At 36.9% G+C, this 27630-nt stretch overlaps 1 protein-coding gene across 3 annotated transcripts in view; it reads right to left on the bottom strand.

Moving 5' to 3' along the window:
• The window catches only part of LOC136857805 (uncharacterized), a 240432-nt gene that overhangs the window by 200508 nt on the left and 12294 nt on the right, over nucleotides 1-27630 (bottom strand). For 2 of the 3 annotated variants that reach the window (XM_067136748.2, XM_067136746.2), the window contains exons 2-3: nucleotides 10822-10968; nucleotides 10256-10416 (exon numbers count right to left, since the gene is read on the bottom strand). In XM_067136748.2, coding sequence (XP_066992849.2) covers nucleotides 10256-10416; nucleotides 10822-10968 — 308 coding nt within the window. The remainder of the gene's footprint in view (nucleotides 1-10255; nucleotides 10417-10821; nucleotides 10969-27630) is intronic. The other variant, XM_067136747.2, reaches the window with a different exon arrangement.

Here is a 27630-nt window from a genome sequence, read left to right on the forward strand (position 1 = left end):
TGTTTATTTTGTTTTGCTCCAAATGATCCATATATATGCCTGCCAGTATGCCCGACGTGGGGTCTCCCATTGCTAGGCATGTTTGATGGTAAATCTTTTTATTAAAAGTGAAGTAATTATTGTTTAATACAAATTTCAGTAGGTTTACGAATTCATCTATTTCACATCTACTTAATTTACTGTATGTAAGGAGATTGTGTTTGATGATATTGATGGTTTCTTTAACCGGTATATTTGGATACATGTTGGTTATGTCGAATGAAACCATTTTATGTTGTGGTTGTAAATTGAATTTTCCTAGTTTATTACAAAATTCTATTGAATTTTTGATTGTTGATTCGTTGTTAAATTTGTAATGTCTTTTGAGGAAATAGTGTATAAATTTGGATGTTTTATACGTGGGACTATTTCTACTGTTTATTATAGGACGTATGGGTACGTTGGGTTTATGTAATTTGGGCAATGCCCTAGCTGTTAGTAACTTTGGATTCATATTTATCATTTTTTGGTGTTCTTGTTCATTAAATAAAAAAGTAGAATTCTTGAGGATAATTTTTAGATTCCGTTGAATCTTATTTATGGGATCCTGGTTTACGACAGTGTAGGTTTTGTCTGAAAAGAATTCTTCTGTTTTTTTCAATATAGTCGTTTTTATTTAAGAGGACTGTGGTTTCACCTTTGTCTGCTTTGGTAACAACTACATTATTTTTGTTTAGTTTTGTTTTTAGTGTCATTATTTCTGTTATGAGAGTGGGATTAGAACTTTTGTTTATTTCCCTTACGAAAGCCGGGAGCCGGGAAGCAGACAAAGGTGAAACCACAGTCCTCTTAAATAAAAACGACTATATTGAAAAAACAGAAGAATTCTTTTCAGACAAAACCTACACTGTCGTGTACCAGGATCCCATAAATAAGATTCAACGGAATCTAAAAATTATCCTCAAGAATTCTACTTTTTATTTAATGAACAAGAACACCAAAAAATGATAAATATGAATCCAAAGTTACTAACAGCTAGGGCATTGCCCAAATTACATAAACCCAACGTACCCATACGTCCTATAATAAACAGTAGAAATAGTCCCACGTATAAAACATCCAAATTTATACACTATTTCCTCAAAAGACATTACAAATTTAACAACGAATCAACAATCAAAAATTCAATAGAATTTTGTAATAAACTAGGAAAATTCAATTTACAACCACAACATAAAATGGTTTCATTTGACATAACCAACATGTATCCAAATATACCGGTTAGAGAAACCATCAATATCATCAAACACAATCTCCTTACATACAGTAAATTAAGTAGATGTGAAATAGATGAATTCGTAAACCTACTGAAATTTGTATTAAACAATAATTACTTCACTTTTAATAAAAAGATTTACCATCAAACATGCCTAGCAATGGGAGACCCCACGTCGGGCATACTGGCAGCCATATATATGGATAATTTGGAGTAAAACAAAATAAACACAAAAATAAATGGACTTTGCTTTTGGATCAGGTATGTAGACGACACCTTTGTCATAATAGATAGGTCACAGATGGACAGACACCAGGATCCAGATTCAGATCACAGAAGCCGAGAGAAAGAGGAGGAGTGAGAGAATGAAGAGGTATTGGGAAGAAAGAAGACGTACCGAACAAGTCACTCGTGATCCTCAGGGGTCGTAACGAACCTAATAATAATAATATTGACCCAAATATAAAATTCACGAAAGAAGATGAAACTAACAACTCAATAAAATTCCTGGATATTAATGTAACACGAATAAGAGATAGTTTTGAATTTCAAATATTTAGAAAACCATCATACGCTCCTCTAACGATAAAAAATGATTCTCTTCACCCAAAATCACATAAACAGGCGGCTTTTTACAGTTTAGTTTATAGAGCTTTCAAAATCCCCCTTTCAGAGAGTAACTTAAAAAAGGAACTCAATTTTATAAAAGATCTGGCCTCAATTAATGGATATAAAATAAATATAGTCAATCGGATCATCAATAAAGTAAAACAAAAGTTAGTAACTAATCTTACTCCCGAAAAAACTAAGCAGTCCAAATTCGTAACATTTACATTCACCAATCCAGCCATTTTTCAAATAACTAATCCTATCAAAAAACGATATGTGAATGTAGCATTCAAAACACAAAATACAAACAGAAACATTTTTTTCAACCACAATAGTATAAATTCCAACAAGAACCCTCATCTAAGTTCTGGCATCTATAGATTAACATGTGTAGAATGTAAATGTTCATATGTTGGCCAAACTGGCCGTAACTTTCTCACAAGATACTTAGAACACGTTAATGCTACAAAGCACAACAAACATTCTGCGATGAGTGCTCACATGAGAGAGTCAGGCCACCAATTTACAACCATAGAGAAAGACCTAAAAATTATAAAGAAGATAGAAAAAGGTAAACTAATGACAGAATTAGAAAATATTTATATCCACTTAGACCAGTATTTCAATAAAGAAAAAAATTTAAATGACAAAATTGAAATAAGAAATCCGTTACACGAACAATTACCGAAACTCTTAAAGACGCTTAATCTAGAAAAAAGTAATTTTGCCAAAGTTTTCATTCCCAAAACAACTAATAATCATCCAACATTAAAGAACTCAACCCCTCCCTGCGCTCCTACTAGACATTCCCCTTCCAAAACCACACCACAAACATTTCTCCTCCTACCCCTACTCCCTCCCCTCAACCCCCACCACCTCACTCTTACAACACAAGGAGTAGACATAGAACAGACAGTCACCACATAACCTCGGACAACACCAAACCGACAAACAGCAATTGGAGGGGTAAGTGAAGTTTCTAGAAGCACACTCTTAACTAGCAACACAAATTTCGATTACTTACAAGATTCCTTTTCTTGTTACAGACATTCAACAAGATAAACCAAGCAGCAGCTTTCAATACAAACGTTGATTTACGTCCCTTTCAATCATCCTTATCAAATCCATTAGTTCAACGAACGGTCATTGACATCTATAAGAACATATCTTTCCAACAGCATTCGCCGAGGTCACATGACAACAAGCATTTAAATTTCTTGAAGACCAACATTTATCCTGTTATAAGTTCAATCATCAAATTGACGATAAATTTGAATCTTTATAGACTCTTATCCACAAGGGATAAATAACTTTTTTACCAGATCTCATTGCTAAGAAAATCCTCAAATTTAGCTCCTAAGATTGATCTTCACGTCTTTCTAGGATTTTGGACATGATATATATATTATTTATTTTATATTTTAGTACTCTCTCTTTCATAATTTTAATGTACCTTCCTATTAAGCACATGTAATTAAGCCATGTATACAAAGATTTTATATTTTATGATTTTCTAATAGAATAAGTTTTAAGTTTGTCAAAAATGTTCTAATAGTTCTTAAGTCTTTATTTACGTAAATAACAATTATTTGAGATTCAGATTTGGCTGATGATGCTCTATAAGAGAGGGAAACATATCCCATATATAACTTTTTAACTAATGAAGTTATTTTAAATGTAACAACATTATAATGTATTGAACAGGTGGATTCATAATAAAACTTTATTATTGTATATACTGTTCCTAGTCAGTTTATGGAAATCTTGTACCGCGTAAATTAGGCCTACATCGACTTTTAAAGGTTATGTTGAACTCCAGAATATGGTTTCATAAGTATCAATCCTGAAGTTCTCGAATGCACTATATTTAGTTCTACCCGTCACTAATCACAATCAAATTGGAAAGAAAAGAAATATAATTAACACTTCCAAAATTACGATTATTCACGACCTTGAGCTCAGTTGGAAAGCGCACTCGCTGTACAAGTTGGTACGAATGCGAAATAATACCAAATTTTTAAATGTAATGTGCGCAAATGAAACGACTGCAGCTTTTATAACATTTTAACACAAAAACATGAAATTCCTGGTCTTTTATTAGGACAAAAACAGTAATAGGCAATCCCAAAACCTCCCATGGCTTTATGTACGTAAGGTGCAACATCTGTTCTGGTCTCGATAACAATTGTATATGACAATATAAAAATACGGTAGGCCTACTAAATGTGTGTTACTTAAGGAGGAGCAGTTTCGATTCCGGCCAGAAAGCCCAGTGACTATACAGTGCCCTGAGGGAAATGACGAAAACCTGTTCGGCGATACACTCGAAAAAAGTAAAAAATAAACATCTAACCCTGGACATACTGTAGACGTTTTGGAAGTATGAACATTTGACGAAACTCGTTCACTTTTCAAATAGAGCTGTCGAAATGCGCTCTGTCTCATTCCAATTGTCGTGGGCACTCTCTGCTTTATGATTTCCGAGGATTCTCTAAACAATACTATCCGAATGCGATGTTAAGATGATCCCTTATGCAAGTTCACCACCGATCGCTTTTCCAGTACAGTACTTCTTCAAATTACCGCAATGATGGGACATCAACACCACGATCCTGAAGTATGCCGTAGCCGTCCTTTCGTAAGATACAGTTTCTTGAAAAACGTGTGATCGAGGATTTAGCTTTAATGGGACTGAAATTTCTGGACGGTGGACGGTGAGCCGTCCTTTCGTAAGATACAGTTTCTTGAAAAACGTGTGATCGAGGATTTAGCTTTAATGGGACTGAAATTTCTGGACGGTGATCCGGGAAATCGTTTCTTCGAGAAACGGATAATGCGGGATTTGTACAATGTGATTCAATTAGGATGCTCGCGGGACCAGGTAATTTTAACAAATAATACGGGAGAACATAGTTTCCGGGAACATATAATCGAGGTTCTACTGTATACCTCTTATTTTTTTGTTCACCATTTGGCATCATTAGGTAGGTGCAACCACATTTCAGACCCTTTCAGCCAAATAAAATTTGGTAGCAGAGATGGGAATCAAACCCAGAATTTCCTAATTGTCAGTCAACTATTACGTTTATTATGCCTATGATTACATAAGATGATGAACCTTGCAAGTAACATCTCAGTATTAACGTTTGTAAATTATTTATTCACTCTGAAATATGCTCTTGTTTCTGTCATGTACGAACTGCCAATTGCAAAACTGACTACTGTAATTGATTTTTGTGTGTTAATACAGCACTAGTATTTTCACTGCTGTGCTCTTCAATCTTGCTGATAAAAAACTTTGGGATGTGTACTTTTTACCCCAATAGAAAACAGATACTGCATAAGTAGTACTAATATTTTTTTGTGACAAACGCAAAAACCTTAATTTTCTCAGTTCCAAGAAAATGAGGGTTAACCCAGTTTTGCACACATGCCTTCAATCAAAGTGGAGGAAACATATCAAGGCAGATCCAACATAAATGGGAAAAACATCTGACAAACTTGCTAAGAGCAAAAAGAAGTATTTCCAGTAATGTTTTAGGTTACAGAATTTGGTAGAACTAGTATGAGGATTGCAATAAAATTGATACTGAACAAGTATGTACAGTCAACCCCCTATATATTGCCACCCTCATTCATCACCTACGATGAGCAATGAACAGGTATTCCTGATTGAAAGTAGCACAGCTAGTATCTCGATATGTCACACCTTTCTACTGCTATCCGCCACTGGTAGCACAGGTACAGAAGTGTACTAGAGCGTGAAAAGTGTACTCGATATATCGCCAACTGTTGATTTAAAATTAACGGCAGGAACCCAGGAACTTAATCTTCAAATGGAAACATGATACTTACCTAATCCTTTAGGAACGTGAACCAGGCTCAATGCTACCAAAACACATTAATACAATTTTTTTGTTTTATGCCGCACCGACAAATATAGGTCTTATGGTGGCGATGGAATAGGAAAGGGCTAGGAGTGGGAAGGAAGCAGCCATGACCTTAATTAAGGTACAGGCCCAGCATTTGCCTGGTGTGCAAATGGGAAGCCACGGAAAACCATCTTCAGGGCTGCCGACAGTGGGGCTCGAACCCACTATCTCCCGGATGAAAGCTCACAGCTGCGCACCCCTAACCACATGGCCAACTCGCCCAATTCTCACTAATAACTAATTATTTTGAGCGGCATAGTGCAAGGGATTTCCTGTACCTACTCTGGAAAAATGATCACAGCATACAATGTCCTTATAGATTATCACTGTGGACTGTTTCTAAGATAAGCTCTAGAACCCTGGACAAAGCAATTTGAGGATAAAGAGCTTGACAGCCGCTTACCTTGACCTACTGTGAATTTCAGTCATATCTGTGTTATCTGCCCTCTGTGATCAAATTTCTACAAAGAATAAATAAACGACGTCAAGTGTAAGAGACGAGTAAGAAGTGTATGCCTAAGCAGACAAAGTATTGGAGACATTCTATTGTGAAAAACATAAGTGGACGGATGAAACATCTCTGTCAGCCAAAAAATTTAAAAGTGCTAAGTGTGAGAAGCTAGCTTTGGTTATTTAGATATCCCAAGTCAATGCAAAAAATGAACTGCAATCAACGAGGTCATTAAGGAACAAGCAAAGTTTACTGGTGACAAATAAGGCATTACAGACATGGCATACAGCAATGGTTGGCTATTTTGTTTCAAAAATGTCGTGAGCTGATGCAGCATGCAAAGCATGGTGAGAGGGCAGAAGTTGACCAGGCAGTTGTACAAGAGGGCCGTGAAAACCTATTAGCAATTAAAAATTATGATGCAATGATGCATACAATAATGGATGAAACTGTATTATTTTTGTATGCAACCAGATAAAAACAATATCAAATGTTACTGTGAGGGATTGCAAGAAATTCAAGTACAGAATAACCGCTGCGTTTTATACTAACGCCAATGCAAGGGATAAAAGAAAGGTAACACTGATTGGTAAGTCTACTAAACCGTAGTGTTTCAAAAATGTTAACATTCATAGGAATACTTTGTGGCTAAAGAAGAAAGAGCCATGGGGCTCAATCACCAAACCAGCAAAATCTCTGGGTGAGCAAACAATCTTATCAGCTGAGGAAGAAATCTTATTTGCAGCCCACACAATTGCCATGTCATCATATGGAAATTCCATAATGATGTTTGACCTATGGTGTGTTATCAAAGCTTACCTTGACAGGATAGGCAGGGTTGTGCCTTGCTTTAAGAGTAATTTTCTGGGGAGAGACTCGTCTGAATTATTCATATGATGCCATCAAAATGTCGTTACTCAAAGAGCATAAGAAAATATTGGTTATGAAAGGGCTGGCAATGATAATGAAGTAATTGACATGTTTCTTGGTAACCTGGAGGGGAAGTGGATGGTGATCTTACTAAAAATGTCTGGAATTTCGATGAAACCAACTTGTTTGATGATCCGGGAAGCAAAATGGTAATTACGTGCCGTAAAGCAAAGTACTCGGAACATATACAAAACTCATCAAAAGCATGCACATCAATAATGGCTAGTGGCAATGCTGTTAGTACATTGGTACCACTCTCCGTGAATTATAAAGCAAAGAAACTATGGGCAACTTGGACCAAAAATGGACCTGATGGTACACGGTATAACCAAACTAAGTTGGGATGGTTCTACCACCAAGTCTTTAAAGACTGGTTCATTTCCCTTATGCTGCCAATTTTGAAAAGACAAAGAAGGGAGAAAGGTTATAATAGGAGATAACTTGAGTTCCCACATCAGTCTCAAAGTGCTGCACCTCTGTGAGGAAAATAACATAAAATTCACTGCATGAACTCCTAACTCCATGCGTTTACTTCAGTCGCTAGATGTTGAGTTCTTTCATCCATTGAAGAGCCACTGGAAAAAACTTCTCATAGACTAGAAAAATTACTCCCTCAGCAAGCAGGTGTTCATCGATTCCCAAGGACGAATTCCCTGGGCTTCTCAAGAATCTAACGACTGCCTTGGAGCCGAATACAGAACAAAATTTGAGATTCAGATTACTGAAGACTCAGACATTTCCTCTCAACAAACAGGAGGTCTTGCATCGACTACCATCTAAAATTCTCAAAGAGATGGCTTCCATGAACACCCATGCTGGGGACGTGTTTACTGAGTAGCCAGATAAAAGAAGGAAAGAGATGACTAGACCCCAAGAAATGAAGACAAGGAGAAAGATGAACGTCCCACCAGGCAAGAGTACCGGAGCATCCAACATTATAGACGCCACAGCTGCTTCTACCACTACATCCAGTACATCTGCTACCCCTTCCCAAAAAATCTGCTGTTATATCCCCTACATCTGTCAGAAAAAACAAGAAAGGAAAGAAGCCACAATCTTCCCAAAAAAGATCTGCTGCCAGAGATGAAACAGATAACGAGAGTGAAAACTGCGAAGCGATTTCTGTCCATCACTCAGACAAAAGTCTGAACTTTTATGAAGACGAATGTGACCATTGTAAGTTAAAAACTTCATTTTCCCGTATTGAACTGAGATTCACTATTAGAATTAAGGAAGGTTCAACCTTTCCAATACAAAATGTGTTGTACAAGATGTTCACAACATATTATTTATTATATTATTAGTACTGGTTTTGACGCTTATTGCGTCATCATCAGCTAAAAAATCACAAGTGGGCAAAGTACATATCACAAAAGTTGTATAAATAATTCTTGCATGGCAAACTACAAATGATAGACTGCTTTTCTCCTTAAAGGCTAAAAGGAAAATGGGTAAAATATGATGATATAATATGACATATAAAAGCGTTATAGTCTAATGAGATGGGTGAGTATTATGCAATAAAATTGGTCTGATGATTGAACATAAAAGTCTGAATGTGATAATAAAACGATGTAGTAAAATTGTCCACTCTTCTAATGTTATTCAATGGAGACACATAAGTCCGGGTCCGATGTTATGTGAGGTTGGCAAGACCATCAAAAAGTTTTTTGTCTAAGGCCGGGACACCTGATGTTAAGCGATTGAATAAGGTTAATCGTTAACGGTTGTCCACAACTCTTCTCACACTATACACACAGCACGCTGAACAAGATTCACCACCCTTGTTGAGCTGAGACAACTTTAAAGATCAACCTTATTCAATCGCTTAACATCAGGTGTCCCGGCCTTAGACAAAAAACTTTTTGATGGTCTTGCCAACCTCACATAACATCGGACCTGGACTTATGTGTCTCCATTGAATAACAATAGAAGAGTGGACAATTTTACTACATCGTTTTATTATCACATTCAGACTTTTATGTTCAATCATCAGACCAATTTTATTGCATAATACTCACCCATCTCATTAGACTATAACGCTTTTATATGTCATATTATAATCATCATATTTTACCCATTTTCCTTTTAGCCTTTAAGGAGAAAAGCAGTCTATCATTTGTAGTTTGCCATGCAAGAATTATTTATACAACTTTTGTGATATGTACTTTGCCTACTTGTGATTTTTTAGCTGATGATGACGCAATAAGCGTCGAAACCGGTACTAATGATATAATAAATAATATGTTGCGAACATCTTGTACAACACATTTTGTATTGAAAAGGTTGAACCTTCCTTAATTCTAATTGTGAATGTGACCAGTCAGATACCAGCACTCCTGAAGTGCCCTCGCTCTGAAGGGCTGGCTGTTGTTCTGATCACGATAAAATCTTCAGAGAAGGAGATCACGTAGTTGTCCAATATGAAGAGCAGCTCTTCCCAGGAAGAGTCACTGATATAACAGCTGATGGATACATGGTCAATGTTAGAGAGAAAAAAAACCTTGAAGGACTGGAGATGACCAGTTCATTGAGATGAAATTCTGTATTCAAAGCAAGAAGTCCTCTTCAAGATAAAGTCACCCAAGCAAATTAGCAAACGAGGACTGTACCAAGTACGAGAATTAGATAATTTTGTTCAATGAGACAACCCGATTAGAATACCTGTTCACTAAGAAAATATAAAATGATGTACCGTACACTTGTCTGAAATTGTATAAAATATATTATTACCATCGTCAAATTTTGTTCTAATATGCTACATAAATGGTTAGTGGGATATCATTGCACTGTGTTTTCCAAATACATTTCAAATCCAAAATAGGTGTGTCACTAAGTGACATGGCGGAGTATGTTGTAAAAAATGTTACTGTAAATTTCTTTGAGGTTAATTAAGATTGAGATATCACTTACAGGTAATAGAAGGACTGACCAAGGAAACTCAGTAGATAGTATTTGGTTCAATTAAAAAACACTGTACTGGAAGCACTAAAACCTCAAAATCTGCCGCAGTATTTTGTATAAAGGCCTTAAATGCTTAAATCAGAAACACATGCATCTTGCTCTTTAACAACTTACTTAAGGGCTGAATAGAATGCTTATTGTCTTCCACTGTTGCATATAGTTCAGAGCTTGTATCCCCATTTGCCTCTTCCCAGAGTGGATCTCTACCTTCCAAATGAAGCCTTTCTGGATCATTAGGAATTGCTGGCAAACTGCGGTTTACAGTGGAAGAAGTCCTGGAAAAATTATACAATAAAGAGAAACATATCATGCAGAGAAATAGTAAACACTCGGAGCAGAAGGAAATTTATGTTCACTTCCATCAATATTATTATTTACTATAGCATTATTTTTTCAGTAAAAAAGTGAAATTATTAAAATGATTTTGTTCCGCTATGAATTTTAAAATTGCATGTTAAAAATATGTCAAAAATTAACTTTGATATTTTTAAAAGAATAGTTCCAATATCTACAAACAATAAAAAAGTTTATTAAAATGCATAGTGACAACACAGCAGTCATAAGATCACAATTCAGCCATAGATAAAACAAAAAAATAAAGTGCAAATGCATGTGCACTACCACTAAAATTAAAAACATCTACAAATTTCATATCTAAACTATTAAAGCTGCATAACAACCTTCTATTGCTGTCGATACCATCCACACAGGGTCTGCCACTGCCGACTGCATTGCAAAAGTTACTTTCGTTTGATTGGAGGTTATGGTTCAAACTCTCCTCAGGATTTGTAATTTTCACCATACCCGCAAGCCCCAATAACTCATTCCTGAGACAAGGAAAGCATACATAAACACAATGACCTGCATCCCAACACAAGAAAACACTTAAAATACTCCACATTTGGCAAGTGTATATAAGAAAGTGAGGGTACTTCTGGAAACACACACAATGAAAAGAGAATACAGTATTTAACACACACAACAAATAAACAGATTGGAACCTTGACATCTGTCTCCCTTTTTTGTCATTGTCATTCTACAGCACAAAAACATAAATTTAAAATTCCCACCACCTTGTTTATTTCTTACAATACATTCACTCAAAGAGGACAGCAAAGGTAAACATTTTCAAGAGATAGTCTAGTTGCAGATGGTTTGCATATAAGATAGTCAATAGGATTCAGAAACCTAATCTGTCAAAATTCCAAACATAAGGGTGCATTTTATCTGTCTTTCCAGCCAAACTGTTTGGTAAGGTCCATCCACTAGTTTTGATATTGGTTGAAGTGCAATAATACTAGTATTTACAGAAATAGGAAATGGTCAGAATTCTGTTACATGTCACAGTTTGAAGAAATCATATGAAAGTAATATTTATTTTGTTACAACTTGCTTTTACATCACATCAACACAGATCTTTGGAAATGACTGGAAAGGAAAGGGCTTTGAGTACGAATGAAGTGACCATGGCCTTAATTAAGGTATAGCCACAGCACCTGCCTGGTGTGCAAATGGGAAACCACGGAAAATCACCTTCAGAGCTGCCGACAGTGGGGTTCAAACCCACTATCTCCTGAATGTAAGCTCACAGCTGCGTGACCCTAACCGCATGGCCAAGTTGCTCAGTACAAAGCAACCTAGCTTATGTCAAGTAGCACTACTCTTATACACCTATGAACATTCAAAATTTTCCTGAATGGGTTTTAACGGCAAGAAGATTACACTCCTATTGTGAATGGGTATATTCTATAGAGATATAAAAGAAGTTATCTATAATCTATACAAAAATGAGCCTGCAGTGATAAGAACTGAGGGCTATGAAAGAGCAGGAACAGACAAATGACTACATGATGTCACGGAGTGGCATGAAGAAGCACATCATTCTACTCCCCCAAGTGTACCAGGTGCCGGTTCACAGTGGTGAGTAACTGAGATTTTTAGGACATATTTTGTGAATCATAATATTTATTGTACTTTTCACATGGTATGTAATTTCCACTAGCATCTTTGGTAAGAAATTAGGCACTCCTTGCACCTAAGAAGCCTGTTTCCTCGATTCCAAGCATGTATAAATACAGTACCTCTGTGAATGGAAAGTCCAAGGCCATTAACCATTCCTTCCAATTACCTGCTACCCTGGCCTGCCTTTGGTCGGGACACGCTCATTGTAAGGAATAGTTATGAACACTGTGAGGCTTCTTTGTTCCAGTAAGGTTTTTAATGAAATGGTATCCTTATCATGTGGCCATGTAGTGGGATCTTCTTTCAACCAATCAGGTCCACGCTACCAGAGTACACGCGATCGGCAACAAATATTTTCCATTTTGTGGAACAGAAAGCAAGCCAATTTAATACAAGCATAGAATCTGTCCACGTATGAACACTTTCATAAGTCAAATACAGACTGGTAAGTGTTTTCTTTATAAGTCTCACTAGCAATAAAGCTCCACATAGTTTTAAACGTGGTGAGCTGTTTTAGTGGGGCTACTTTTGACTTCGCACAACGTAGCATGACAGCAGTCTTCCCTTCATGATTACAAGATTTTATATAGATACAGACTCTGTATCCCTTTTCTGAGGCCTCGCAAAATGCATGAATTTGAATGTTCTTTACTTTGCCATCAATTATCTCTAGCCACGGAATGCCTATTGTTTTAATAAGTTGAAGTTGGTTAGAAAAGGTTTCATTCTCAGAAGTTATGAGGTTAATGGGACGTCCCAAGGGGTCTTATTTTGCAAAAGATGTTGCATAAATCTCTTGTAGAGAATTATCATAGAAGCTAATAAACCTTATGATATTACTGTTATTCTAGAAAGGACAAATAAGTTTGCAATCTTAACGCTGTTTATCGATTGCTGACGAGAAATAGGATCACTGACAATTTGGAAATTGCGGCTAGATGGTTGCCATATGAGACCTGAAATTCTTACGATGTCACTATTGTCATTAGTGAGAGCGTGCTGATTTTCTTGAAGGTGGTAGGAATAGAATTCAACTATTCCTAACTATTCGTACACCATTCATGAAGATTAAAACCTCCACGTTTGAAAATTTCTTGAAGTTCAGTTTGGAGAATTTAGGCTTCTTCAATTGAGTTATCACTAGACATACATTCGTCAATGTAAAAATCTCGCTTGAAAATGATGGATGTTCTGGGAAAGCGTTCTTCTGCATCAGCGGTGAGTTGCTGCAAGCACCTTACTGCAAGAAATGGTGGAGATGAAGTTCCGTATGTAACTGTCATAAGAGTGTATATTTTGAGTGTCCCCTTAGGATCATCTCGCCACAGAATGCATTATAAGTGGTAATCCTGTGGGCTGATGTATATTTGGTGGTACATTTTCTCTATATCTGCTGTGAATGCAATATGTTTGGTGCAAAATCTCAGGATAATGGAGAAGAGGTTGCCTTGGATTGTAGGACCTACAAGAAGTATATCGTTCAAGCTTAAATCATTTTCAGTCTTTGCTGAGTCATCAAATACTACACACGCTTTTGCCGTGCTACTAGTTCGTTTAAACACAGGATGATATGGTAAGTAGTGCTAATTTTCTTCAACAACTGTTGTCACTTGCTGAATCTGTTGCATGTGTCCAAGTGCTTTGTATTCTCTCATGAAATCGAAGTATTCTTGGCGTAAGTGCTTGTTCCTTTGAAGTGTTCTTTCTAATAAGTGAACATGTTGGAGGGCCATTTCCCTTGAATTACCGAGCTTCTCATGGTCATTCTTAAGGGGAAGGCCTACTGTATATCTTCCATATCTGTCTCGTTTGGCATTCTTCTGAAACTTCCTTTCGCATTCTCTTTCTTGGGGTGAATAAACAACACGATTTACTTCTTTGATGCTCCAAAACTTCTGGAGTTGGGTTTCAAGCATGAGGTCATTACGAAGGAAGATCGACCGAGGAATTATTAATTCCTTTTGTGGTGTTAGTTGATGATAACTACCACTGAGTATCCCGATCTTGTGTAGTCTCAGAAAAAATTACAATATCATCAGCAAATCTCCAGGGTTTGATTTTGATTCCCTTTTTAAATTCTTCTTTGATTTCCTTTACTGTAACTTCCTGTTCTATATAAACACTGAAAAGAAGGAGGACAAACTGCTGCTTCTTTTTCAAAACCCTCAATTCTTATCACTGCAGACTGCTGTCATATGAAATATTAGCTAAAATGAAAAACAACACATTTTCTCACTTTTAAAGAAAAAAGCAGGCATCAATTTTTGATAATGAGACAAAGTCTCTCATAATGCATTGGCACTGCCAGTGGCTACAATTAGCCTACGCAGTGGCCTCCACGGTATGCACTAGCCAGCGGCTTGGTAGGTGTGCTAGGTACCAACTGATGAGCTCAGCCTAGCACACAGGGGCAAAATGCTGGCAACCAGGAATGAGTTAACTGAAAAATTTATAATGTCCAATAACGGACCATTGATATTGGTATTATAAGTACCACAGTGTCGATCTAACAGTTCAAAGTTCCAGAGCTAGAAAGACCAGGCCGCAGAGAGCGTAGAGGCGCGCGGCTGTGAGCTTGCATCCGGGAGTGAGGACTCTGCCAGGCAGCGCTCGAGTGGGCAAGCTCCACAGAACCGATCACCTGGTCTTAGGAATGATGCCAGAGGAAATTTATTACTCCGTAACTGTTAAGTATATACACTGTCTTTTAAAAATAATGAGAGATTACAATTAAAATACCACGGCAGGGTACAATGGAAACAATCATACATTCAGCATATTAAAACAAACACCCATGAACTAAATTAGTCGGTTACTGAACTTCCGAAAGCATGCGTGAAGATTTGGCACCAAATTAGGGAAAATGCGAGTCACTGCACCTGGACGTAAATTCCATCTCACATGAGAGATATCCACTTTTTCAGCATTCACTATAAATTTATCTGATTTTACTATCAAATCATCAGAGAAAAGAACATGAAAAATACTGCTGTTACGCGTTAACTCAGTATCATTCCGTGGAATAGCTTTGGCCCATTTTTCAAATTGATTTCTATCCTTTGGTGGTGAAAAAATTCGCATATCATCAACTAGTCTACCATAGCCTGACTTGGAGCCAGGCACAAAACAGTACGGAATCAATCAAGCCACATGCTTGAAGTTCGCAACACACAATGAACTGAGTTTAGGAACTGAAAGCAAAGAACCTTCAACTTATTCATTGAAATATCTCGCATAGTAATGTCTCCCGCACTTTTCTAAACCCGGGTTGCCGGGACTACTGGAGCACGTGTTGGATATAATCGCTTGCAGTGGCGGGACCATAAACTACCATACTATAACGGCTGAGTCCTCACACTTGGTCTTATATTCATCATGGTGATACTACGCGCAAGTAAAATCGACCCAGTGTGGTGGTACTAATTATAAGTAGTCTCATGGTTCTAATTCAAACATCCCTAGGTTGCTCCTTACGGCAGGCAGGGGATACCGTGGGTGTATTCTTCGCCTGCGTCCCCCAACCACAGGGGTGTGTGTGTGTGTTTGGTACGTGAGAGCTATTTTATTTTGCTCAAGTCCACCGGCAAGTTGGTTAGAAACCCCCTATCCGCCACCTGTGGTAGTATTCTCTCTCTCCCCTGCTACACCAACGTAGTAGGTTCGGGGTTATTCCATTTAAGAATTACTGCCTCAGAGTAGGGATCATATAGCTGGAATACTATGATGATCCAGTGTGTTACGTAGGCTACCAGTAGTATCAGAAAATTTATGAACCAGAGGAATGGCATGCTAAAGAAGAGAAAGATCTAACTCCTCAACTACTTCCCGCCAATATACAGACAGGCCATTATACTAGGTACGCAGCAGTAATCCCATCTATCGGAGATAAACGGCAGAAGAATACACAAAGCACATCACAACAAACAATGGTCAAGGTAATGTTATTGTTGATCAATTTTATGAGCTGTCTATATTGCAGGCATTTAGTTTTCTTGTGAATTTGTGATATTCGAGCATCTAATGTAAAGTGAGTCGCCTTTTCTTTTATAACTCCCGCTTGTGTTATTAATCAAGCGATCGTTCCTTCATGACTTTTTCTCATTCCTATAATCAACTTCACAATATTATAGTTGATACGGTAACAATGAATAAGACATAAATAATCAGAAATTGTACTCTCTAAAACTTTTGTTATGTAGTACTTTCTGATATAACTAATTAGATAATTAAAATTTAATTTTGGCACCTTCCCCTAAACTACCATTTTGAACAGGGTGAATAAAATTATTTATAGCATAGACTGTAGTTCCTTTTTCCCAAACTTTACATACCGATTTTCATTAAATTCTGTTCACCCATTTTCTTGTATCTCGGCACTGATACGGACTTAGCAACAAAAAATCCAAATTCATGAATATCTATTATAACAGATGGTACGGTAAAAATGTATGTAACATAAATGATGGGGAATTTAATAATATGTAACTTTAATTATGTAGTATTTATCGATAGGGCCAATAATAATTGTACCGGGCGGTACACCTCCACGCCGCTAATTCAAACTTTGCGCCAGTTGAAACTCCTCTGCTGGAGGAAGTCTGAACTTTATCTACTGTGTTAATTTTCAAGTTTCTCAGAAGATGTCAATACTTGGAAATTTTGAAGTTTCTGAACTGGGTCGTTTTCGACGTAGTTTTGTTTTGCCTGTAGTAAGAAGTGTGAACATTCTCTTCTAGAGGACACTACTGAAGAACTACAATTGTGCACCCTGGTGCGAAGTGAAAGAACTATGTTTTTGGAGAAAATTTGAATTCATAAGTTTGTTCTTTGTTAAATTTCTTGCAGTCATGGTTTAAGTTGGCAATATTAACCCTTTCTTTCCTCTTGTTTTGAATTTAGCCAATCCCAAATTTCTCGAATTAATTTTCCACCAATAATGTGTTTATACTTCATCTTGTGTAGGGGTTTTCTTGTTTAACCAATAAAATTCTTGTGGGAGGGTGTTCTCATTCCTGAAACACCTCGAACTTTCCGCGAGAGTATATAAACTGCTGATTTTAGGGTCTCTGCGCCACTTCAGTAATAATCTTCATAAAAGGAAAGAAAAATTCCACCTAATCAATACATTTATTTTCTTGCAAAGTATTACAATCTAGGACCGGTTTCGACCCTTCATAGGTCATCTTCAGCTATATCAGAATCACATTTGCATTTCTATCTTATACCTCTGAAAGACCTTCATGATATATTGTTTCATAATTTTCAGTGAAAACTTATCTTAAAAACTTACAAATTTCTAAGCGTTGTGTTAAAATTAAAAATTAAAATTACAAAACTTTGTCTATTATATACATGCCCTTGGGCTGACAGAATGCATCCTTGGGTTGATTAAGCATTTATCTTAGGTATTGTTGCTTATTTTGTTGAATCGAATCCCTTTTATACTTATGTACAATCGTGAATAGACTATCAGTAAAATTTGATAAATAAAACTTGCGTGATAATTATAATAAAATATCATGTTACATCTTTATACCTTATTGCTGGAGTGATATTATTTTAGGCAAAATATAAATGCGGGTTGATCTCTATAAAATATTTTACATAAACACACTAATATATTTTTTAAAGTCTAATCATTGTACTTTAAAGTCTAAAATACTTATTGCTTTGGATCTTGCGTTGTTATGTGGTAAAATATTATAACAATTTGTCTTATATAACATCAGATATTGATAATATTTAAATATGCCGTGTATGGTTGGCTTTTAAATCTAATGATTAAATGTCATTTCCTTCTTGCATAAAATTACAAGTTTCATATTATGTTGATTATGTATTGTATAAAACATAAATATCTAATAAATTGAATGCTTATCATTTACTAAAAGCACATGAATGTCTAGTAATATAGTCAGTGTGTTTAGTGACACAGAAACATGTTGGCCTTGATTCTTGCGTTATATTTCCATAATTTGCCTAATTTTTTATATATGTCGAATGTTGGTCTTTATAGGTTCCATTTGTAAAATAACAGCACTTTCCTATAATTGTGAAATGAATCAATAAGCTTGACACGTGTTAAATTATGGAATATATGTGTGATTCAGTTCTGGCCTAACTTCTGGAGTTTTCTCCCATCAAATGCCGTAAGACTGTGGTGGTTCCTTTCCCTTTTTAAGGCTGGTAAAGTTGCTGGATGTTTGAAATGCAAGTTTCTTGGCCGTTTGACGACAGTAACATCCTTCAGTGTGTAAAGTACGTAGCAGGGGGCGGGAAGCGCCTCTTTCTTCGGGCAGCAGTTCATCCACAAGGTAATGGCCGTTTAATAACTTCTTTTCTTGCTAGCTCAGCAGTTTAACTCTCGGGGCAGGTCCGAAGCCTTTTACCATGTAACTTCCCTTAAAATGTAAAAACACTTGGTATTTATTCTATCTTTTTAAATTACAAATCGGGATATTGCATTGAGGTGAACTTATTTTCACAACTTTTCTTCCTTAATGTAATGTAAATTGTTCCTTCTATAAGTCACCTCTTTAGTATGGGATTAGCCCTTGCATTAGCGGCCTAGAGCCAGATTAGGTTTTAAACAAAATGTATTAGGAGTGCAAGTACGCCTCCTCTCAAGTTGGTATTTTTGAGGCCATGTAATTTTCATGTTTCTTTACTTAATAGGCCTCAGTAGGTGGGGTATTTTACCCCTGTGTTTATGTCCTTAGAGGACAACTTGAAGGTGGAGTTTGGTGTGGCCTTTGATGGGCTTAAATTTTAAGAGCGAGTTGCTCTTTCTTGAAAAAGTGCGTTGTTGAATGCCTCGAGAGGCTTTACCGTGTAAAGAGGAGCAAGTGCTCCTAGGCATGTTTGGGGTCTTCTGCCCTTTTGTTGACTTCTGTATATCGTAAGGTTGGGCTTATAGCTCAAGAATTGAATGCCTCGAGGAGGCTTTACCGTGTAACGAGGAGCAAGTGCTCCTAGGCATGTTTGGGGTCTTCTGCCCCTTTGTTGACTTTGTATATTGTAAGGTTGGGCTTATAGCTCAAGAATTGGGTGTCTGGCTCTCGGAGCCCAAATCCTGTAATCTCTGTAATTGTACCTTTTCGAATTGTGTTTCGGCTACTGTGTACCTGTTCAATTTGTTATTTCTCATTCTTGATTTTGAAAAGAAAATATAACCTTGTTAAATTTTACCTTAACTTTAATTTCGTAGTTTGAGACCCATTCACCCCCGCACCTTCTTTCACCTCTGCTGTTCCACAGATACCTCGGAACAATAATATATGTGAGAATTAAATTTTAGGCCTTCCCCTAAATGACCATTTCACTCAGCGTGAACACAATTGTTTATGGCGTAGACTGTAGCGACTTTATATACTGATTTTCATTCAATTATCTTCAGCCGTTTTCTTGTGATGCACGTACATACAGACAGACATTACAGAAAATTAAAACGTGCATTTCTCCTTGTTACTGTGGTCACGACCGGTACAGAAATATTATAAATTCTGAGCAATGTACAGATACTCTTGTTTTATTTATGGGTATTGAGATTAATTAAAATTAGTCAGAATTGTTTCCAAATGGCTCCTAAAATCTCTAGAAAAGTCACTAGTCATTATCATTGAAATTCTATCACTAAATTACTAAAAAAGACTCCATATCTAGCGACTAGTCTCTAGAATCGACTAGACTGATGTGAACAAAAATAAATATAGCAGGCGAGAACGAGAGATTGACGATCGATATACACGCCGCGATACACGGGTTCAATAAACATTGCACATACGCACACATTTCTCACATTAATAAACGTAGATATTTCGTTTGAAAGCGGCCAATGAGTGAAGGACTTCCGGCCACACGCATAAAAAGGTGAAATGGCAGGATTTGAAAACAAATGTTTGAAGTTCACAAAAAAATAAGCTAAAATCGGGAGAAATAATAGAATAATCGGGAGGCGCAAAAAACTGTCAAAAATTGGGAAGTTGGCATGTATGTAGCTATGATAAGATTTTCAAAAGTGTCTTTATAATGCTACCAAGTGGTTAAATTACCATCGAAAGTTGGCAGGTTTATTTTGGAGAATCTAAGATTTCTTTTACAGCAGGAACCATTTACAGAAGGAGAGTGTAATTCAACTTCATTTCTTGTAACCGTTATGTTGACTGCACCTTGCAGTTTAGATTCTACCATGTTGTAAAAATTCTCAAATTCCTTGCGGTATTTATCATGCTGAGCATCTTCTGACTTGTCAATTAACTCCAAGTCTAACTGAATTGCTTGGAAGTCTTTGTTGAGGGATCACAATCTATTTAATTTAATTTGAAATGGTGCAAGATCCGCAGCTTCTAATTCCATGTCGGCAAATGTTTCAATGCGGCTAAGACCTGCTTTTATGATTCCTCTTTTGTTAACAGCTTGTTTTCATTCATGACATTCATTATACACGATACCTAACCTATAATTCTTATAATATTACACATAGCTGATGAGATTAAATAGTCATTGTAAATGTTTAATAAGTGTTTGATGCTTCACAAGAAATAAATAATGTGGTTGTGGGCTAAATTTTATCTTGCCATATTAACCTATCATTCATCTTGTGTTGTATTTTTCCACCATTATGAAGTAGCATGAATTTTACTTACATGTATGTCTTCAGTTACCTTTTAGTGACATTAAATTGGTTGTTATTTTAATATTACAGGCCAAAGCACCAAAAAATGTAGCGATGAATGGGAAAGAACATTGTAATTACCATCAGAATAAGATAACAGTAACTCATTACTATGTACAATAACAACTGACATGTTGCCAATTCGTATACTAATTACTCATTTGGGACAAATATTTCAGGTTCCCTATGGGAATCAACATCTATATCATACTAAGAGTAATAAATAAAATAATTGATATCAACACTGGTGCTGGCATTTTTAATTATAAAGTGTGAATAGAGACCATAAAGTTGTGATAGCAAAAATGAGAGTGGCGAGAATGAAAAAAGTAAAGCAAGTAAGAAAATAAAAGTTTGGAAATTAAAGGATAAGAATGTACAGCAAGAATTTCTGGAGAGAATGAAACAACAAATTCCAGTTACTGAAGTAGGAAATGTGGAAGGAAGGGGTCCAACTTCAAAAGGGTATTTGTGAGTGGGGCTGTGCCTGTGGGAGAACATCAATGAGAGTGACAGAAAAGGAGGTACCATGATGGAATGAGAAGGTGAGAGAAGCTGTGAAAGAAAATAAGAAAGCATAACAAGAATAGAATATAAAAAAGAAAGCAAAAGGAAGTATCTTGATAATATAAGGGGTGATCAAAAAGTTTCCGTTTGATGGCCGTACGGTTCTGAATTGGGATGCCAATCAGGCAAAATTGCTGTGAGCCTTGAGGCACTCATCTCACCAACTCACCAGGTTGAAGATCCCTATGTGGTAAAATGCCATGTCCTGCCGCGTGAAGAAGTCCGCAACCGCCTGCTGCACATTCTCATCCAACAGGAAGCGTCAACACTTCAAGGCCTTTTTGTGGGGACCGAGGCGTGATAAACGCATGGGGAGAGATCGGGACTATAGGGAGGCTGCTGGAGTGTCTCTCACTTGAGTTGAGTACCTTCTGTGTGACAGCCTTTGAGGTATGGGATATGAGGGTGGCCTCCCAGATCAACCGATGTCGTGACGAAATGCAACGCGCACGGAACTTGGTGCACCATTCCATAACGGTAGTTTTCAACAGACATTCTGCCCCATACACAGTCTTCATTCGCTGATGGATGTCCACTGGTATTTTGTCCTTTGGCAGCCAAGATCAGAATAACAGCATGTTGGTCCGGTTTGGACGCATTTGATAATAACGTCACCATAATAATTAACATAATTCTATTATCTTGTAATAATTCACATGGCCACACTTAACGCATGCACCTCGGCATGACATGACTGCCACACTAATCCCTTTGCCTACACATCCATGCTTATCCGCATCGGAGTCGCGCTACATTGCATGCCTGTGGCAGCAACACCCTCAAATGGAAAAAGTTTTGATCACACCTTATAAAAGGAAATGTAAGAAATTGACAAAAGAAGAAAAGTTGGGAAGAATTTACACAAAAGATGGAAATGGATGGAGCTGGCAATAAAAAAATGCCATATCGATTTATACGAAGTAATAAGAAAGAAAGAGTTTAAACAGAGCTGATGAAGAAGGTGGAGAGTTGATAACATATCTAGAAGAAATAAAGAGAAGATGGGAGGAGTATTTTGATAAGCTGCTGAATGTAAGGAATCATGCAGAGGAGACTGTAGTAAGAAAGTGTGATGACTCAACAGTAGAAAATGATATAACAATGTTACAGGTGGAATCAACAGTCTGAAAAATGAAAATGGGGAAAGCACCAGGATGGATGAAATTAGTGTGGGATTGATAAAGGCTGATGGACCTGTTGGACTACAATTGGTGGGTGTACTTCCAGGGAAAATTAAAGGAGACAAAAGATATTAAAATTAAAGTGTGGAAATGAAAAGATAGGAATGTACAGAAAGAATTTTTGGAAGGACTGAAACAACAAATTATGTGTTGAGTGTATATGGAAGCAGAAACATATGCCAAAAGACCAGGGAAAGGAAAAAATACCACCAGTCTTTAATAAGGCGGACAAAAAAGTGTGTGATAACTATATAGAAATCACATTTTAATCACAAGTGGCAAATATACTAGAAGGGATATTAGAGAGGAGAATGAGAAGGTAGAAACAGATTTGCAGAGAACAGTATGGCTTTAGATCTACAGTGGACCCCATCTTCAGCATGAGGCAATTAATGGAAAAGAATTGGGAACATGGAAAGGATTTGGTCATCACATACCTAGGTCTAACAAAGGCATACGATGTTGTTCCCAGGGAGAAGGTTTGGTCAACAAGTCCAAAAGAGACTGGGTACACAAACTGTAGAAATGGTGCAAGTAACGTACAACAACTGCGTCAGCAATGTACAGACACCAGCTGAACAGACGGAATGGTTTAGAAATGGAACTGGACTAAGACAGGGGAGTGTCCCGTCATCTCTTGTTTCTAATGGTTATGGATAAAACTGTAAAGGAGACAAAAAAAAGCATACGAGAACAGGGAGAAGAAGTTATTACTATTTGCAGATGATGCTGTGGTCTGGGGAATGAACAACAAGTAAAACTTGATGTACTGAACGAGAAAATTAAAAAGTTATCATCATCATTGAAAAGTATGGTTTGAAAATTAGTGAAGACAAAAGCAAGACCATGGTGATATTGAGAGGAGAAAGAAAAGGGAAAGGCACTGTGAAAATTGGTGGACAAAGCCTTGCAATTGTTGACAGTTTCAAATACCTAGGGAGTGAATACAAGGCTGAACATGGAGATTAGGAAGATGGTGCAACAAGGCAATGCATTCTACCAGAGTGTAACAAATCTTGTCTGGAATAAGGAAGTCCATGGAAGTGTAAAGAGATAATGTACAACATGTATTATTCATCCATATTGACTTATATGCAGTTGAGACATGGACAATGATAGGTAGGGAGGAGAGTAGAATTCAGGCCAGCACAATGAAATACCTAAGAAGTATGCCAGAAAAGACAAAGAAAAACATACTGAGAAACAATGTGAGAAAGGAGATCGGAATGGAAAACCTCAAATTGATAGGAGTAAAAACTAAGATGGTTTGGACATGTAAAGAGGACGGAGGAGAAAATAATTCCATAACAGATGATAGACATGAAGTTCAAAGGAAGGAGAGAGAGAGGGATACCTAAAACAAGGTGGATCAAGAAGAGTGCAAGAAGAAGACACCTGGACTGGAACAAAATGACGGAAGAGGAATTGTGGAAGGAGAGAGAAAGGTGGAGAAGTCCCATAAATGCTCCAACCTGGCAGGAGCTCGATAAGGGGAATGGAGGCCCATGATGATCTATTTATTTATTTATTAGATATAAAGAACATTACAATGCCCAAAAATATAATAGATTTTAAGCAATGAGTCAACATATGACCAATTATGGACATTATTATTATTATTAATACTAATAATAATAATGTTACTGGCTCTATGTTCTACTAATTACTTCTTTTGTTTTTTGAGACGCAGGGGTGCTGGAATTTTGTCCCACAGGAGTTCTTTTATATGCCAGTAAATCTACCAACACGAGGCTGACCTATTTGAGCACCTTCAAATACCACCAGACTGAACATTCATTCACATCAATAGACCAAGGTATGGACATTTTACACCATGCAAAAAAAAAAAAAAAAAAAAAAAAAAAAAAAAAAAAAAGAATCTATACTGAAACAGATCAGAAAAATAATCCCAATTTTAGCCTTACTAAAATATCTGAATGAATTAATATTCTTCCAGAAGAAACATTCAATTATAATTTAAAACCAAATATAACAAGATTTCTGTCACCTTCAACCTGTTCATTTATCTACCATCCTCCACTATCTCCTTCCCACCACAAGCCGTGACTCCTCCCACTGTGCCCATCTCCCTTCCCCTCCCAACATGCTCTGCTAGCCTTGCGTGTTCCACTGGGTAGCAGCACACACACATTTTATAATATGACACTCCACTGGCCCTTGAGGTGAGTAGACATTCAATACACATTTCCATACTACTGCGGTGTACAGTAAAATGATTAATTTGTTTTCAACATATTGATTTATATTTTCCCCATTCATAACCTTAATTATACATTATCTGGACCTATTCCCAGACACTTCTACAGTTATGAAGAATAATTGCTAGTCACCTTTTCAAATCCGTACTGACTACGTACAAGACAGCCACAATATTACAGCAAGATTATACTTAAGAAACAAAGAATTCACTGGATGGAGCTCATTATTTTTATTCAAAAGATTTTACTATCATTACATCATATTTTACTGCACTAGCTTTTAATACATATTTTATGTTAAGTTATTTTATATAAGACTTTATGGACATAATTCAATAATGTATACTGATTTTTATGTCTTTTCCAATGCTGATGATGGCTCAATGAACTGAAACATGCATATTTAAAAAAATATATAATATGTTAATCAAGTAATCTATAAGATTACATTACATATTACCGAATAGGTTGAAGTTTTATATTTTAACTAGCTGATGTAAGCCTACCCCTGCTTCACTACAGGATTCCCAGAAAGACTGACTTTGTGGATTTCCTAACTAAAGTCAACATAGGTCATTACAAAAACGTCAGTAGGACTGTAGGGATTAAAAACAATGTTATCACATAAAATACTCGATCAAATGAAAAACAGCACATTTTCTCACTTTTAACGGACAGTACTACGGTGCCGATCTAACAGTCCAAAGTTCCAGAACTGCAATATCCAGGCCCCAGACTGCTGTGAACACTTCTGTGCTATTGTTCCATGAAATATACAAACTGCTCATTCCAATCAGTGCCTCAGAGTAGGGACTGAATAGCTCGAATGCTATTATGAAACAGTGTGTTACGTACCAATAGTATCAGAAAATTTATGAACCAGAGGAATGGCATGCTAAAGAAGAAAGTTATCTAGCTCCCCAGCTACTTCCTGCCAATATTCAGGCAGGTTGTTACACTCAGTATGACCGGGCGAGTTAGCCGTGTAGTTAGGAGCACGCAGCTGTGAGCTTGCATCCGGGAGATAGTGGATTCGAACCCCACTGTCGGCAGCCCTGAAGATGGTATCCCTTGGTTTCCCATTTTCACACCAGACAAATGCTGGGGCTATACCTTATTTACAGCCATGGCCGCCTCCTTCACACTCCTAGCCCTTTCCTATCCCATTGTCACCGTAAGACCGATCTGCGTCGCGCTGACGTGAAGCGAATTTAAAAAATACTTGGTAAGCAGCAGTAATCCTATCTATCGGAGATGAGTGACAACAGAGGATACATAGCACATCACAACAAACAATGGTCAATGTAATGTTAATGTTGATCAACTTTATGAGCTTCTTATATTGTAAGCCTTCACATATAGTTTTCTTTCGACTCTGTGATATTAGGACGTCTTATAAAATTATTTATAGTGTAGACTGTAGTACCTTATTATCCGAATTTACATACCAATTTTCATTCAATTCTGCTTACCCATGTTCTCGTGACTCGGCGTTGATATGGATTTAGTAACAAAAATCCAAATACATGAATATCTCTGTGATCATAGTCGGTAACAATGCACGAGACATAAATAATTGGAAATTTAATACTATATAACTTCAGTTTTATATATATATATATATAGGTTGTGATACATATTATGCTATGTTTGTATTGCTAGGGTTGACCCCACGATAATGTTCACCTGTATTGCTGCCGCAATATTGCCGAGCTTGAACACAATACGGTATTTGAAGAAAAGTCTCACAACTGATCGAATTTTGTGTTAGTTTAGTTATTTGCTTTTAAATATTCACCTGATAAATGAAGTTTTTGAAGTTGTACATCTCAATTTTTGTCCGATTTTTTGGATTTCCCCCCCTTCAAGTTTTGCCCTCTAAAAAAAAAGTTATGCAAGTAAATATGGTATTTTATCAGAGTTTGAACGGTGAAGACACACTCTTGGAGCAGTACAAGATGAAAATAAATCAATTCAGCACCAAATTAATGGAATGTACAATCAAATAAAATCACGTGATACAGGAAATATTAAATTAGGAAATGAAAGCAGATGGATATTGTAACTTGGATAGTGGAACAGCTATGGTAGAGGTAAGGAAGATATAAAATGCAGACTAGCACAATCAAGGATTTCTCAAGAGAATAAATTTGCATACTTTTGTGCAGACTGTGGCATTGTATGGAAGTGTTATTTGCTTTACGTCCCACTAACTACTCTTTAACGGTTTTCGGAGACGCCGAAGTGCCGGAATTTAGTCCCGCAGGAGTTCTTTTACGTGCTAGTAAATCTACCGACACGAGGCTGACGTATTTTAGCACCTTCAAATACCACCGGACTGAGCCAGGATCGAACCTGCCAAGTTGGGGTCAGAAGGCCAGCGCCATAACCGTCTGAGCCACTCAGCCCGGTGTATGGAAGTGAAGCATGAACGAGGAGAAATAAAGAAAACCTATGTTTTTTAAATGTGGTGTTATAGAAGAAGGCTGAAGGCGAGATGGGTGGATTGGATCTCAAATGAAGAGATACTGAATCAAGTTGCTGAGAGGAGAACGATTTGGCAAAATTTGACCAATTTGACCTGTATTGCTGCTGTGCTGTGCAGTGCAGTAAAATATGATGTAATGACAGTAAAATCTTTTGAATAAAAATGACTGTTTAGATTGATGCTTTCACGGCCCATGTTAATACAAACGATACTTGGATTTTTGCCGTGTGAAAAAGCAAATCTTTTATGTTTTGTAAAGACTTTGCTCCGTGTCGTCAGCAGACAAATTTGACTGACCACAAGTTAAAACAGTCATTAAGTTTTGTTAGAACAGTTGCAGTTGGTCAAGTTTCTCTTCCGAGGATGTGAAGCAATGTCTTTGGGAAATATAAAGATTT

This window comes from Anabrus simplex, chromosome 1 (genome assembly GCF_040414725.1).
Source record: "Anabrus simplex isolate iqAnaSimp1 chromosome 1, ASM4041472v1, whole genome shotgun sequence".
In the NCBI taxonomy this organism is placed as follows: Eukaryota; Metazoa; Arthropoda; class Insecta; order Orthoptera; family Tettigoniidae; genus Anabrus; species Anabrus simplex.